The sequence below is a fragment of the Pseudophryne corroboree genome, chromosome 6 (genome assembly GCF_028390025.1).
Source record: "Pseudophryne corroboree isolate aPseCor3 chromosome 6, aPseCor3.hap2, whole genome shotgun sequence".
Classification (NCBI taxonomy): domain Eukaryota; kingdom Metazoa; phylum Chordata; class Amphibia; order Anura; family Myobatrachidae; genus Pseudophryne; species Pseudophryne corroboree.
This window is the reverse complement of record NC_086449.1, coordinates 250399894-250412615: the sequence shown is the minus strand read 5'-3', so window position 1 is coordinate 250412615 and position 12722 is coordinate 250399894. Positions and strand designations below refer to the sequence as shown.

At 40.9% G+C, this 12722-nt stretch overlaps 1 protein-coding gene across 3 annotated transcripts in view; it reads left to right on the top strand.

Moving 5' to 3' along the window:
* The window catches only part of LOC134931960 (ADAMTS-like protein 5), a 123946-nt gene extending 111580 nt beyond the window's left edge, over nt 1-12366 (top strand). For all 3 annotated transcript variants that reach the window (XM_063925870.1, XM_063925869.1, XM_063925868.1), the window contains 2 exons: nt 11020-11091; nt 11204-12366. In XM_063925870.1, the coding sequence (XP_063781940.1) occupies nt 11020-11091; nt 11204-11538 (407 nt within the window). In that variant the 3' untranslated portion in view covers nt 11539-12366. The remainder of the gene's footprint in view (nt 1-11019; nt 11092-11203) is intronic.
* Nucleotides 12367-12722: the final 356 nt, after the last annotated feature.

The window sequence follows — 12722 nt, the reverse complement described above, 5'->3', positions numbered from 1 at the left end:
GTACGAGCTCTGTATCTGTAGGCATTCTATCTGCTCTGTGTGAAAAGGTCATGGTAAGGTTGCTCCATGACACTTCCCAATTTCCCGGTTTTCTGGGATTGGAGATGTTAAAACATAAGAGGGACCTATCCACATGGTATTGGTGGAGCTTCAAACTAGGAGGGCTGGAGATATTAAACCTCCGGTCCACCGGTCTCCCACCACTTAGCTCAAGTACCTCCCCTAACGTTAAAGGAAATGGTACTAGCCCTGATTTGCTGTGACCCTGAGGTACTTGAGAGCATACCCAACAATCGGTCTTATTTAACACATTACCCACTAAGGAGTGATAGTCACTCAATGGATGCCGGTCCATATGGATATTAAAACTGGATTGGCATTTCTTTGTTACAGAGCCTACAGATACAACTTTCTTTTTGAACTAACATTCCTTCACAGTTGTTTACAAATAACATGGTTGTTAGATCGTGCCCGGTACTCGCCTTTGCTTGGTGATTGGGTTGCTATTGGAAATTTACACCTCCGTCTCAGTCATCAGGACCTTTCTGGATCCTTTCTCGACCTCACCGGTACTCTCACCGAAACAGACTGCTCTGGTCAATATCATGGTTAACGGGAAAATCCATGTCACAGTCTCTTGGGGCAAGTCCATCTTACAGGAGGAGAAAAGAAGAAATTTGTAAAGGGGGTATAAGAAAATCAGTTTGAGGGGGAGAGAACTCGTTACGATAATAAGTTCTCTCGTTTTGTTGTTCTTTTTTGTTCTGCTGTCCTCTCAAAAGGTGCTGTCTCTTCAGTCTTCCGAATGAACCTTCTGGTGATGTAATCTTTCTTCCTAACTAGCGATCTTTCTGTGTGGAGCAAAAATCTGGCATTACCATTGGTTAACACTTAGGGGTGACATACCATCTTTAAATCATGGAAACATGAGTGAGGAGAGAGAGAAAATAAAAAACAAAAGAGATAGAGAACAATTCATGTGCATATATACATTACATAACCCGACAATAACCACCAATAAGAGAAGAGAAACAAAGCATTTTTTTAAACGTTGTCAACATTAAGAAAACATTGTCAGACTATTAGGCTGTCGTATCTACGTGTCTAATGGTTTCCTTGAGCAGTCCCTCCCCACCAGCACTTGCATTATTCCACTGTCTGTATCTGGCCAGAATACATTGTGGTGGATAGGTCATGCTGGGGTTTGGTAGACTTCTGCAAGGACCAAGCGAATATGCAAGGTTTGAATTCTTACCAATAATCGTCAGAGATGGGGATAGAGAGAGAAAGAAAAAACATTTTTCACAAATACATTTACAACGTTTAACCTGGTCATTCCTGTATCTTCAGTGAATGACCTCCCAATTTACTAACCGTTACCTCAGGCTTACCATCAGTCCTAATGATCACCTTTCCTAACTATATGATCCTTGATTATAATGGTGTGTATTGTAATTTTGCTCATTTCTTGGTCTAGGGGGTCTAACTTTATGTGTGTTATTACAGTTGCTGGCATAATGCCCTTCTCTCCTACAATGGTAACAAATCCTGGGCTCCCTCCACGTGTCAATGACCTGAGGTTTTGGTTGATTTGATGCCTCCTCAAACGCTCGGATGCTCATCATCATCAATCGTTTCCCCTGTACTTCCCTGGTTCCTTGGATACCATGATTATGTCGTTGTCTTTCTCTTGATCTACAATCTCTTGCAATGTGTCCCTTTTTATGACAATGGTAACAGACTACCATATCTGGGTTTCTCGCAGGGGTGTGGGGCTTTTGTTGGGGTGGTCTTGTGGTTTGGGCCTGTATATTTGCTGCCATTAACTTATCTCTTTGTGACTCTCTGTACCTGGTGATATTCTGGTCATGATTAATGACGGCCTCTCTTAGTGCGGCCACCGAGATATCTCTCCAGTTTGGGTTGGTGGTCTGTACCCTTGTTTTTAATTCATCCTTTAAACCATTCATTAATACCTTAACCGCTATTCCTTTATGTTGTGCATTTGTCTTGATGTCTGCGATCCCAGTGTTCCTAGCCATTATTTGCAGTGCTCGATTGAAATAATTAGAAACATTTTCCTTTTCGTTTTGCCTTATGGAGAAAATTTCACTCCACTTGACAGTGGTTGGGAAATATATTCCTAACTGTCGGTTAATCTGCCTAATACATTCCTGATTGTGTTCCTCCATACAGGGTACCTCCATGTTTAATTTACAATCAGCAATGAATTTTTCAGGGTCAACCCTGGAGGGCAAACATGCCCTCAGCACTGTCCGCCACTCTTTGTTGGTGGGTTCTGTGGCGTTTCCTAGTTCTTTAATAAACCTTTGACATTTGGCTAGATTTTTCCCAGGATCAGGAAATTCGGACATAATTGATCTCAATTCGGTCCGGGACAAGAGACAGCGCATTGCACTGTCCTTGACGGGAATGATTCCCTGATCGTCAGTCTTCCCATTGGGGACTGAGATCACCCTGGCCAGATCGAGCTCAGTTACATCATCTTGTGTTGGTCTTACAATATGGGGTACATCTGTTTGTGCGTGATATGAAACATTGTACGTACCTGTGGACACGACCTCACCTGACCCTCTGTTAGGGGGTTCGATTATTGCCTTTACCAATTTGGTCGTGTCCACCTGGATGTCTTGTAGGATGGCTTCTGGAAGAGGTGCCGACATCGTTCTGGGCTCACTTTCTTGTTTGTATTCCTGAGGGAGGTTTGACATGGGGTGCAGCTTGCACAGGTTAATAGTTGTACATTCAACAGTATTACAATAATCATGGTTACATTTATTACACTTATCCTTATAATCTATATTACAGTTGCTAAGAGCGTTTTTATTGTTCCACTTTTGTGCTTTTCTCTCCGCAATCAACTCCTCTCCTGCTACCATGTCTCTCCCCTCAAGATAAGAGTCAGAAAAGTCAATAGACTCTTTTTGTAATTCACTTTCCTGTTGCCATAACTGTAAATATTCATAATGTTTATTTTGTCTCTTCGTTGGTTCAACGAGACTTATCCTCCTCCTTAAATTTTGTAACACTACTGGACTGAAGCTACCTATTCTTGGGAATTTGTCCCTGTCTTGTACAGTCATTCTCTCCCATTCATCACATAAAACTTCAGCGTGATTTCCATATTTCTTACACATCACATATCGTGCCGACCCGATGGATCGGTTCTCTGAATCAACCCGAACCGAGGTTGATCGCCCCCTACCTGAACAAATGGCCCCCATAATCTGCAGGCGTTGCCTATTCCTCCTTGAATATCAAGGCTTTCAGCGAACCCTTACAAACAAACCAAGATGTCCTTGGGCAGGCCGGCGGTGGTGGTTTATCAAGTACCCCACTTACTTCTCGCCCACGTTGGCCTGTGCTGCAATCACTGTAGCCAGAGCTGCTGTACCCAACTTAGGGCCCCTGTGAACCTTTATTTACTGGGGCGTGCTGGACCTACCAGTCCCCAGTAAGTATCGGTTGTTGGATAGTTCCCGAGTGACCAGCGAACTTCCCTTCCAAAAATAAAAAATTACACAAATCACGTCAGAATGTACAGATAGCGTTTGTGACCACTTTACTCTAATGGTATTAGGTCAGATTACTAACTACTGCACACAATTACGTGCGGTCCAATCGTTCAGTACACGAGCACTACTTGTCATGTACTGAAAGATCAATGGAATCTATGTTTCCGGCTGCGATTCCTTCAGCCAGAGCTTGTATGGCCTATATGGGTTCTGCACCAACACCCCAGGCGTTGTGCCACTGGACTTTTATAGCGGACCTTTTACCTTACGACCTCCTGGTCTTGTTACCTTATGACCTCCTGGTCTTGTTACCTTATGGTCCGCTATACTCTAATGCTCAAATATTATTTAACCAGGGATGCCTCCCTAGCCACCGTATATGTCACTTACACGTATGTCCCTTGACGAGTACCCGGCTTTCCTTTTGGTTCCACCTTAAAGTTATATAAACTTTTGTATACAAAACACACTCACTCAACACATGTACACTTTTGTTTCTATATCTATTTCTGCGCAGAAATTTGTCTTTAGCCCAACAGTGTTACCAATTAGGAGCAGGATCTGTTAAACTAAATTTCCGATTTTCCAAAAATAGATTTGCGTTATTTACCGCTTCGCGTTATCTACCGCTGTGCGTTAATTATCGCCTTTGCGTTACTTCACTTTATCACAACTTGAGCTACGTGGGCGTAACCGGACGCTACGTTGCGTAATGAACGCTGCGTGCGTCTGCCTTTTGGATTGCGTACGCTAGTCTTTGTTAGCGACACGTGTACGCAATGCAAAGGATCCACCGTAACACAATATATTTTTATCAATGTAAATGATCCCTGATCATCTACCGCAATCCACACTGACTGCCTTGTATCTCAGACAAACCGTGTGTTTGTTCTATACTTTAACTATCACCTCTACTATGAAATAACAGCAAATCTCTTTTTAGCACTTTCTATCAACTATAAAATTGGCAAACAGGAATAGTGATATACGAAAATGAAACAGAAATGCAGATATATGCGTGCGTACGCAAGACAAAAGAAAAATAAACAGTTTTAAAAAGACACAAGCGTTTTGTTCTTACTTCCGGTTACCGGGTTCCTTCAGCACTCTTTATCTAAGCGAAGCAGACGCTTATCCCGCCAGCACTATGAGACAATCTCCCACCCTTTGCTGGGGGATAATGTCTGCTGATCTACCTAGTGCAGATGTGAGAAGTATAGGACGAGCCCGCAATTGACAATGCTAAATTCCTTTGCCTTATAACAACCCTTTATGAAGCTAAGAACACTGTACGCTGTTTACTTAAGAAGTACCGTAATGGTACGCTAGTTGCGTAACGATCGCTCAGCCGTAGGCGAGACGCTCAAGCGTCACGTTCGCTCACGGCCCAGCGATCACAGGACACGTTATTGGTTATGTCTAGGGTAATGATTCGCTATGGCGTAGCTTACGCTCGAGACCACGAGGAGGTCACCAGCGATGCAGACGCTCACAACACTATACCTTTATGATAAAACCTTATACCAATGAAATACACTGAATACCTTAATGTGAGTACAGGGTGTAAGTGCAACCTTGTGTAACCTGACTAACTACAAAGCTGCTTGAGCGTCACCGACGCTCAAGTGAACACTTAACACTATAGGAAATACACAGATGCTGGTTTAGGTTCCAAAGCCTATTAACTGTATTATATCTAATATACTTGTAAAAGGGGATAACAGTACAATTGATACACTACAATATAACAGAGACTTCCTAACCACAGAACTAAACTATAAATACAAAAAGACAATACTACTCTGACCTAAATGCAATACAATACAATGCTATAATACTATGAGAGATATAAGAGAAAAGAGGAGAGAGAGAGATAGAGAGAGAGAGAGAGAGAAATTGGCTCACAGAAAGACAATGATTACGGAGAGAAACTTACGCACAAGGGGAAACGATCGCATGCGCCTGGACATCCAGCTCCCGGCTATCAGCAGATAACCGTTGATGAGAGAGTGAGAGCTGGATGTGGTCGGCCTGCCTATTTATGCCCCACACACAATGCAATCTCCTGGTCCTACAATCCCATTGTCCATTGGCCGAAGGAATTCGGCCCTGTATCATAACAAAAGGTCATAGGGTGATTCATACAGGTGGGCTGTGACGATTTCCAACAGCTCAGGTGGGTGGGAAACTGGGTTTCCCGCCGCATACCTGAGTATGTGTAAATAATAGAAATGGACATAAACTTCTTATGTCCATAACTATTCGCACGAGCGATTAATACGCTCCAAACCAACACCGGAATATTGCTAATTAAATACTCTTCCGATGGGTACCAAACACTGCTGTATGATTCCTGTTAGACCCTTCGTACGATATAAAGAGGGATTCCTCAGCTCTGGGACATTGTATTTTAACCAAACTTTCAGAATCTATCAAAGGGACCGTGATCTATAAACTACATTAATTGTGAACATTTGTAACGAATGAGTCGCACGCTACGACTACATAAACTCTACCGTAAATACGCTTACCGCGCCTGCGAGTGCACGTTATTGCGGGTATGCGCATCCACGGGAGAGCGCACGCACGCGCAGCGCGGACCAGTGTGCGGTGCAAATATGGCAACGTGCATTGAGACATTTTTCTGACTTTGACAATAGAGATTTAGAATTGAATAATTAATCTATGATTCACCTTTTTGTTTTTTTAATTGCAAGGTATCCAAGTCTCACTATTTAGAACTTATTTTATGGCAGTGTTCTGCATTGATTATGTGGGTGTAAAATTCCACTCTGTTCTCCTTATGTGAACTCGCAGTCCTAAACTTGTCTCTCCATGGGATGGGCTTTGCGACATAGCAGTTTACACCTCTTCTCTTATTTGTGGGTGTGAATAAGATTTACTTTTTTTTTTTCTTTTTCTAAAACCTACCTGGATGAGGAGAAACCTTTACAAATCGGCTATATTTTACACCCTGACAATCCAATGAAGCCATAACTTACAGACTCTTTGAAAATGGAAAATCATATGTTGTGCTAGATTCACTTCTTGTGATGCACACGTGGGAACTCGGGACCAGATTTATAGTCCATCCTCCTGAGAATTAGTTTCCCTTCACTGCAAAAATGTGAAAACTGTTTAAAGATTCACAATTCTAGTAGCATCCTAAGTACATTTTTATTATGAAACAACAGGTGTTCTAGAGTTTCATGGTTGCAGTTACAGGTCACCTGGGCTTTAATAGAAAGGGTGGATGGTAAGCTTTTGGCATTAGGTGGTATAGTGTCTTTTTAGAGTATGTTGATGTCTAAAAGTGATGATGGTGATCCCAGTCTATACTCTACAATAAGGAAAGACCACAGTATATTCTGGGTGTAAGGAACAAAATGGAAACCAAACACAAAATTCTTCTTTCCAACGGTTGGCATGTGAGAATACCCACCATCTCTGAAAAGCCTTAAAATTGTGTGCCATGGGATAGAGCGGTCTAGATGTTTATCACCTAGACATTGTGAAAGCGGTCTTCCAACTATTTATTACCAGTTATTTATAGAGCGCACACACATTCCGCAGCGCGAAGAGAATGGCTTTGACATCAGTCCCTGCCTCAGTGAAGCTTACAATCTATGGGGGTAATTCTGAGTTGATCGCGGCAGCAAGTTGGTTAGCAATTGGGCAAAACCATGTGCACTGCAGGGGGGGACAGATATAACATGTGCAGAGAGAGATAGATATGGGTGTGGTGAGTTCAATCTGCAATCTAAATTGCAGTGTAAAAATAAAGCAGCCAGTATTTACCCTGCACAGAAACAAAATAACCCACCAAATCTAACTCTCTCTGCAAATGTTATATCTGCCCCCCCCCCCCCCCTGCAGTGCCCATGGTTTTGCCCAACTGCTAAAACATTTCCTGCTGCGATCAACTTGGAATTACCCCCTATATTCCCTGCCACATTTACATCCACACGTTCACGCAAGCACATGGAGAATATACAAACTCCACACTGTTAGGGCCAAGGTGGGAATCGTACTTATGACCTCAGTGCTGTGAGGCAGTAATGCTAACAATTACACCATCCGTTCTTCCCCATCTATGCGATCATTATCAATTAAAAAGCATCAAGTAATGTCAACCAGATGATTGTTATAAAGATTATTAGACTAGTTTCTCATGTCCAATACAGAGATATCGAGCTTGCAACACCCATATCTTTGACTTTTACACAGATCTCATTTTAGCAGGCTTAAAAGATAACTGGAAATAATGCTAAGTCTGAAGTCCCATGTAATGCCATATATGTGCGGTATATACTGGTATTTGTCAGTTCTACTGCCTGAAGGCTGCTCTTTTAATATATATATTTTGTTAATTGTATTTTAGTATTTATTGTATTTAGTAACAGGTCAGCTGATTTATTGATCTGACTCTGACTTAAACATGTGGGATGGACTTTCTTAGAAATATGCTAGCATTTAATGAACAAATTCTGAACAGTTTTAGTAAAGAGCTACTCTTAATACTGAAATTTCAAAAAAAGTATTTTGATTTTTTATTCTTCTACTTTATGGTAAATTGAACAATTTCACATAATAAAAGTGTACCTAAAACAGTAAAATAATTGCCTTCCCAATTCTGTGCTACAATATACTGTATACAGGTTGAGTATCCCATATCCAAATATTCCGAAATACGGAATATTCAGAAATACGGACTTTTTTGAGTGAGAGTAAAATAGTGAAACCTTTGTTTTTTGATGGCTCAATGTACACAAACTTTGTTTAATACACAAAGTTATTAAAAATATTGTATTAAATGACCTCCCGGCTGTGTGTATAAGGTGTATATGAAAAATAAATGAATTGTGTGAATGTAGACACACTTTGTTTAATGCACAAAGTTATAAAAAATATTGGCTAAAATGACCTTCAGGCTATGTGTATAAGGTGTATATGTAATATAAATGCATTCTGTGCTTAGATTTAGGTCCCATCGCCATGATATCTCATTATGGTATGAAATTATTCCAAAATACGGAAAAATCCCATATCCAAAATACCACTGGTCCCAAGCATTTTGGATAAGGGAGACTCAACCTGTATTTAAGTTTCTTGCTTCCAGAAATACTTGTTTGTTTTCAGTCTTGCCAGTTGCATGCCATTTATACTCTGTACCCAGGTTCAGGTGTTCATATGGTCCTCCTCGTCCTGCCCACATTTCCCGGGGAACAGTGGGAGATAGAGATCATATTATGAAATATTGTGGAATCACTCCATGGTAACATCATTGCCCAGCAGACTATTACATTTTTTTAACCTCCACTACTTCCTCATTGTGCGTTCAGCTCTCACTTATAAGTTCCTGGCCCAAGCTCTGAACTGTTTAGCTTTCAGGGAAAGCTGGCAGAGGTCCACTTCAGTCAGAGTATGCAGTACCACACCACTAGGGTGGCCAAACCCGGGCCATTTTTTCAATCCTGGGTATTGGAATTGAAAAATTATCAATCCTGGGATTGTTTTTTTCAATGTGTCCCCCGACCTGCCCAACCCACCTAATTGTCCCTGATCTGGAAGGGCGGGAGTGTGGCTCACTTACTGAGCGGAGGTGAGATGCGGGGTAGTACAGGCAGTGAGGTTAGGCAGCTGGCTGCGCAGTGTGACCTCTGACTTCAATAATCCTGGCCAATTTTATCCCGGGATTAATCCTGGCCAATTTTATCCCGGGATTGGCCACTATACACACAACCATCATGTGTGAAACCACAGTCACCACAGTCCTACACTACTGTACATATGTAAGAGTATGCACCATTTGACAACATTTTACAGTGAGTTAATCAGTCATTTTTGCCTTGGAGATTTCCTGTAGTGCCCTTCAGTGTGCTTATTCAGAGCTATGCTTGGGGAACAAAGGTAAAATCCTTACTGTGATAAAAACATGATCTAATTCTATAGATATGGTAGGTTTCTAAAAACATGCATACATTTGTGATACTATATCTAGTTGTTTTGCATAAAATATTGTCATGTTTTACATTAGTGCTCTATTGAAAAATATCCATTACATTGTACAGGGAGATTAAAAAAAAAAAAAAAAATAGTTTTTGCAAAAAAAATAATTGTAAATTTACGTCCCTTCAGACATCAAGCCAATTTCCACCTGGACAGTAACCGTATCAGCAGTGGGGAGATGTTAGTATATATCTGTTTGTTCTTTTTATATTCCTGATTTAGTGCTGCACTCCATTTTACCTCATAGTTTCTGCTTGGCTGCCTGTAAATGTTACCTTTGATCTGTTAGCAGGATATCATTTCAGGAGTGGCAAAGCGAAGATGCAGAAAATTATCTGGAAAAAAAATGTCAGGATGTCAGCTATTTGGCAAAAACACCCTGGCATAGTGCCAGGTGCACATTTCCCGAGCTCGGTTGTATGGTGAACTCCCAGTGGTGTGGAAAGGAATGGGGTGTGTGCATGTTAGGGACCTTGTTGTTTTTTCAGACGATAGTGTAGCAGACTGATATGTGCTAAACCTGGAAATAGATGAGGTATATCTGTGTCACATTCCCTGGCTGCAGGAACGTGGACTCTGATCTCTTTGTACCTTGTCTGTGTACTTCGCTGGGAGAGTGAATGTGTGCCACATTCATACATCAGAACAGCAATTTCTCTCCACACTATACATCTGCGTTTCCCAACTCCAGTCCTCAGTGGCCTCTTAACAGTGCAAGTTTTCTGGATCTCCTAGTTAGTGCACAGGTGCCTTTATTATTGCTGTGACACATTTTAAAAGATCCACAAGTGGTGCTAATCTTCCCTTGTAATACTGAGGACTCTGTAAAACATGCACTGATAGAGGTCCATGAGGATTAGATGTACAGTATGTTTACAGTGGGGATCATTTTCCACATAGATCTACATTCAAATATTTTACTGTTGTCAGTTGAAAGAAGAAAGTAAAGCTTTGTTCTTTTTGCGATCTCAAGGAGGCTACACAGGTGGTATTAGGGGACATTTGCCCCATGATCTGACATTGTATAATCGGGAGCAAGCTGTTGGTTTAATGGCCGCTGCACTTGCCCAGTCAGTAGCAGGGTGTATTTCTATGTTGTTTAACTAGACTTAAAAAAAAAAAAAGGGGGGGGGGTTGCATATGCTATAAATCCCCTGTAGATTTTTGGTGAACTTGACCATTATTTGCTTGTATGCCACTGACACTAGGGAGAGGTTTCCATAAAAGATGTTGCTGTGCCAGATAACATGAAATAAGTAAAACACAAGCATTTCTGGGGGGAAAAGTGTCTAGGCTGATGCATTATATATTTTTGCTTAACTGCACAGTGATCTTTGCTTCTCTAGCAACATGAATGTCTAGTGAAGGACCTAAAAGACGAAGCAAAGAAGGGCAGTGCGCTAAACTGGTGACGTCAGTGCAGGTTTCTTTGAGTTCAGCTCTCACAAATTACTGGATTACTTTCTAATTGCAGATAAATGTGGAAAGTGCCGGAGAGTAAAGGGACGGCAAAACAAAATCAAGCAGTATTGTCGGAAGGACTTTGGTAAGTCACTGTGATTTGCCTTTATTTCTCTGCCAACAGAAGAACAGGCTCTGTCTGGCTTCCGCCTTAACAAGGAACAAATGTTTGTTTTTTGTCACTTTTATTTTTGCAGTTTTCAGAGGGAGAATCGTCAGTAAAAAGATCATAGGCAAGGAAACGCGTTATGATGTCCTGGTTGTACTGACCTACAAGAATAATTTCCCTATCCTGAGACGTGAGTACATGTGGGTCCCCAACACGTGCGACTGTCCCAACCTACTGGAGAATAGGGAATATATTCTGATGGCAAGGAGGCATGTAAACTATGAGAGGACTCTAAACAGGATATTGCTGGAGACTGAAAGCTTTGTACGCCTTTACAGACCAAAAGAGGACAAGATGCTTCGTGATCTTGATCAAGAATGTACCAAGCATGGATACCAAATAAACACAAATCAAAATCCGTGACCCTTCTGATAAGCGATAATGTGGCACTGAGAATTTATTGCATGTACTGTGTGCGCACAACATATTTAAAAATGTTATTGGACAGTTTGCTAATGTGGACATAATATTTAGCAACTGGTGCTACATGCTGGAAGGAACATCGGCATTGAAAAGGAACCACCTGTTTCTAATCTGCCTAAAGAGTGAAAGCCTTAAGGGGGCATTATCTCCGGAAAACACAGAAGGGGATGTTAGCACGAATTCACTTAATATCTGTATACATATATATTTGAATATGGATATTGTCTCTATGTATTTTTGTCTTGTATTACATGCACAGCTTACTTTTCCCTATTTTAAGGTGGTGACACTTCCCCTTGTAAATTCTTAGACCCCCACTCCTCCCTCTCCAGTTAACCAAACCGGTCCAAAGGCACCAAAGATGGTGTATGGTGAACAAAACTTGCCAAATATGTTTTTGTTGTATTTAATTGTAAACCATAATGCAAATTCTAAACATCCTATTTTTTACCATCTGTATTAAAAAAATGTATATTCAGCTTTATATTTATAGAACAAAACACAGAGATGCATATGTGGTATGCATAATTTATTTTCACATGTTTTGGAAAATGACCTCTCACTTGCAAAGAGTCCTGCACATGTGTGCAAGTATTGCTATATTTATATAAGGTGATATGTACAAAAGGCGTGTGTAAGTTTTGGTATGCGTGAGATTGTATGTATGAAATATGTTTTACAATGCAGTTATTAAAAAAGATATCTGTACAAACCCAGAAAATTTCTGTCCTATATTTTTAATCCATAAAAAAGACAATTTTTGGCTTACGTCAGTTAAAAGTTGTTTTATTTCTTGTTTAAAGTACAGTATGGCATTAAAGGGATTTTACACTTTGGAGGGGATTACTAGTGTTGGTGCATGTCCCTAACCTTGGACTCCCATCATTTGTACAGTTCAGGGGCTTGCTTTTTGATTTATTTATTTGCTTTTAATGGTTACATATAATCTTAGTTTTACATATAGGGTGGAATGTAATGTTGCCCGAGTTCAGCCAACGTGCGGGATTCCGGCTGAACTCAGACTTTTTTTTTAAAGGGGCAATCAAACGTCTGAGTTCGTCCAGAATCCCGTACGTCGGCCTAACTCGGGCAGCAATACATCCCACTCATAACCTTAGTTTTAT